The 2,919-nt window shown below is 31.6% G+C and overlaps 1 protein-coding gene across 1 annotated transcript in view; it reads right to left on the bottom strand.

Annotated features, from left to right (window-relative positions):
- NAEGRDRAFT_54645 (uncharacterized protein) overlaps positions 1–2,012 on the bottom strand; it is a gene marked incomplete at both ends in the record, with an annotated part of 6,936 nt that extends 4,924 nt beyond the window's left edge. The window contains one exon of the mRNA XM_002668667.1: positions 1,053–2,012. Coding sequence (XP_002668713.1) covers positions 1,053–2,012 — 960 coding nt within the window. The remainder of the gene's footprint in view (positions 1–1,052) is intronic.
- Between the last annotated feature and the right edge of the window lie 907 nt (positions 2,013–2,919).

The raw sequence follows: 2,919 nt of genomic DNA on the forward strand, positions 1-2,919 counted from the left end.
TAAAGAAGAGCAATTATAGATAAACGAATACGGGTTGCAAGAACAGGAGGTACAACAATTAATATCTTGATGGGAAAGGAAATTGTTGGTTGGAGTTACTGAGGTACACATAAATTAGAGGCTCGAATTAAAACAAAAAGTAAAATAGTCAATTTCTATAAGGTCTTAAGAGAATTGACTCGTTTGTCGTATAATATATAAATATAAACTACTACTAAAATTGCTGTTTTTTCACAATCAATAATACTAAAGTACTAGTAGATTAAGTTTTAAATCAAACCAGTACTCCAATGCTTTTTATGTTATTTTCACTGCTCTTGAATCCAATTTGATTATTAATAGCAATCACTTCTTCTTGTTGTGTGTTGCTATCGTTCCAATAACACCAAAGTACTCTGTAGAGTTATTTTTTCTCTTTGAATTTCTGCACGCACATGATGATGATGCTCAATAGCCGACCGACTCTGCGAATCATCTCAGGGAGTCTGAGATACACAAAGGATCATCATGTTGTGTAGGCAGCCGTAATGATTTGTGTGTTTGCAAGAGGCTGTTGAAACTTATCGTGATTGGTAAACAAGGTTGTTTTCGTTTTTGACTGAATTTTGCTTTTGGCTCCTAGAAAGGGCCTATTAATTGCTCGCGCGTTTTTTGAAAAATTGGCGTAATGCAATTTGGATTTTTGCAACTTGCATAAATATTGCCATAAAAGGCATTGAGGAAAGAGAGATGATTTGACATGATTATGATTTGATTGTTGATTAATCTACTGTAGATTGATAGAATGAAGGTATTTTTGTAATTTATATTGAGGTGGTCTAAATTGTTGCCTTAAATATTTTTGACCTGAAATGAACAAATTCATTTATGGGATTTGTAACAAGTAAATTCTTGTACGGGATCAGTTGGTTATATTTGGATTGTTTATTATTGATTAAGATTGGAAAATTGTGCCAGTACAGTATTTAACAGTTAAGCATTGACAATGACATAGGCTCCTTCATCACCAATTTGAATTACTGGACACAATAATTTTATTTGTAAACAATCACCTTCTTATCATTGTTACAAACATAAAGTTCTCCAGTATATTGATCCAAACACATTCCATAAGAAAACATTCCAGATTTGAAAGTCTTAATTAATGATCGATTCTCTTGCTTGAAAGCACATATTTGTGACTTTCTAATATTAACAATCAGAATATTCTTCTCAATTGGATCGAAAAGAAGACCACCACTATCAAAACCTATTATTCCTGTCGAGGGTCTTGATTTATCACTAAAATCAAAACTTGAACTTTTTTGAAATTCTTGATTTTCATTTCTTTCATAAATATGGATATTGTCATTACAAGCATCTCCAACAAGGAAGGAATTTGAATTGAGAAAAGCAATTCCATAAGGTGTTGAAGCTAAAATCTCTTGTACTTTCATTCCAGTAATTGAATCCAATACGTGAATTCTTCCTATTGACATATCAGAGACTAAAATTTGATTGTCATGATAATCTCTGTACAATATTTCAACAGTTGAAGGATGATTAAGATTTTCTACCTTCCAAATACAGAGATTTTCTATTGGCTCATTATTTGAAAGTAGCAATTGTTCAAGATCAAATTTAAACAAGACTGAAGGAGACATTGAAGTGACATATAAATATTCCTTTTGATTAATCTTTTCAATATTTAAATAATTAATTCTATAGTTTTGAAATTGAATTGATTTTTTAAATTTTCTTGAATGCAAATCAAACACTTGAATTCTGTCTCTGTCAGTTATTATGACACAGTGAAATTGATGTGAAATTTTTACATCCAATGGATGCACAAAGTTGTCTTTCTCCTTGATTTTCCCATTGCCGAATGTGTGGACAGGAGTAAAATTCAAGGAGAAACCAACCTTGTTTTTTGTTTTCGGGTTGAATTGCTCTTGAAGTTTAGAATAGAGAATAGTTTGCATTTCAGCAAGATTCTCAACAAGAATACATTGTGTGGGTTCAGTTTCTGCCATTTTTTATTTTAACGTTGATCTACTCCAATTGTAACCTTAGAAATAAATCTATTGTTGTTAGAAAGATGGGATCTCATTACAGGATTGAATCTGATGGCTAATCATTAATTGCATAAAATTTTGGCATCTCTTCGATAATGGTCAGGCAACTGTTGTAGAGATAGGCCATTCTTTCCTCTCCATCAAAATCATGGAACACTAGAGTATCTGTACTGTATTTGTTTCGAATACCTTTGCAGTATTGGTCAAATGGAACACCTTCATGTTGAATATGTTCAAGAATATACTTAAATCCATCAAGCAGGGTAACACTTGTGATACCTGGATAAGCCATTCTACTCATAAGAACTACTTTGAAATAGTTTACAATTCGTTCAATACATGAAACATCCAAAATTGTTGGTGTAAAATAGTTCGTCATTATTTCTATTGATTCTGTAAGATCGTCCACTTGATGATAGTCCAAAAAATGGCACACAATATAATGATTGATTAATTCTTTGAATGATTGCATGCTTATTTTCAATCTTGTCGTTAGAATATTTAAATCTAACTTTTCAGGATAGATTTCAAAGAATGGCTTGAGGGAGGTGTTGATCGAACAGAAGGAGTAGCTTTTAAACACTGAGTAAATAAAATTGTAATTTCCTTCTGAAGTTTCAATTATTTCATAGGGGTCAAAATTTTCAATTTTGGGAAGCAAATCTGGAATCTTGGAGGAATAATTGAATTTGTGAAATATTATTTTGTAATCTTCCTTTCCAATCAATCCTCTTTTTTCTAATAACTCTATTATGACTTGTTCCTCTTTCTGTAAAAAAATATTGCGCTCTGCAATATTCGAATAGTGAATAGATTTTTCTTCGATAATTTCCAAAAGCTGACAAAGACTGTCCACAAGTATTGT

The sequence above is a fragment of the Naegleria gruberi genome (assembly GCF_000004985.1).
Source record: "Naegleria gruberi genomic scaffold NAEGRscaffold_125, whole genome shotgun sequence".
Classification (NCBI taxonomy): Eukaryota; Heterolobosea; class Eutetramitea; order Acrasida; family Naegleriidae; genus Naegleria; species Naegleria gruberi.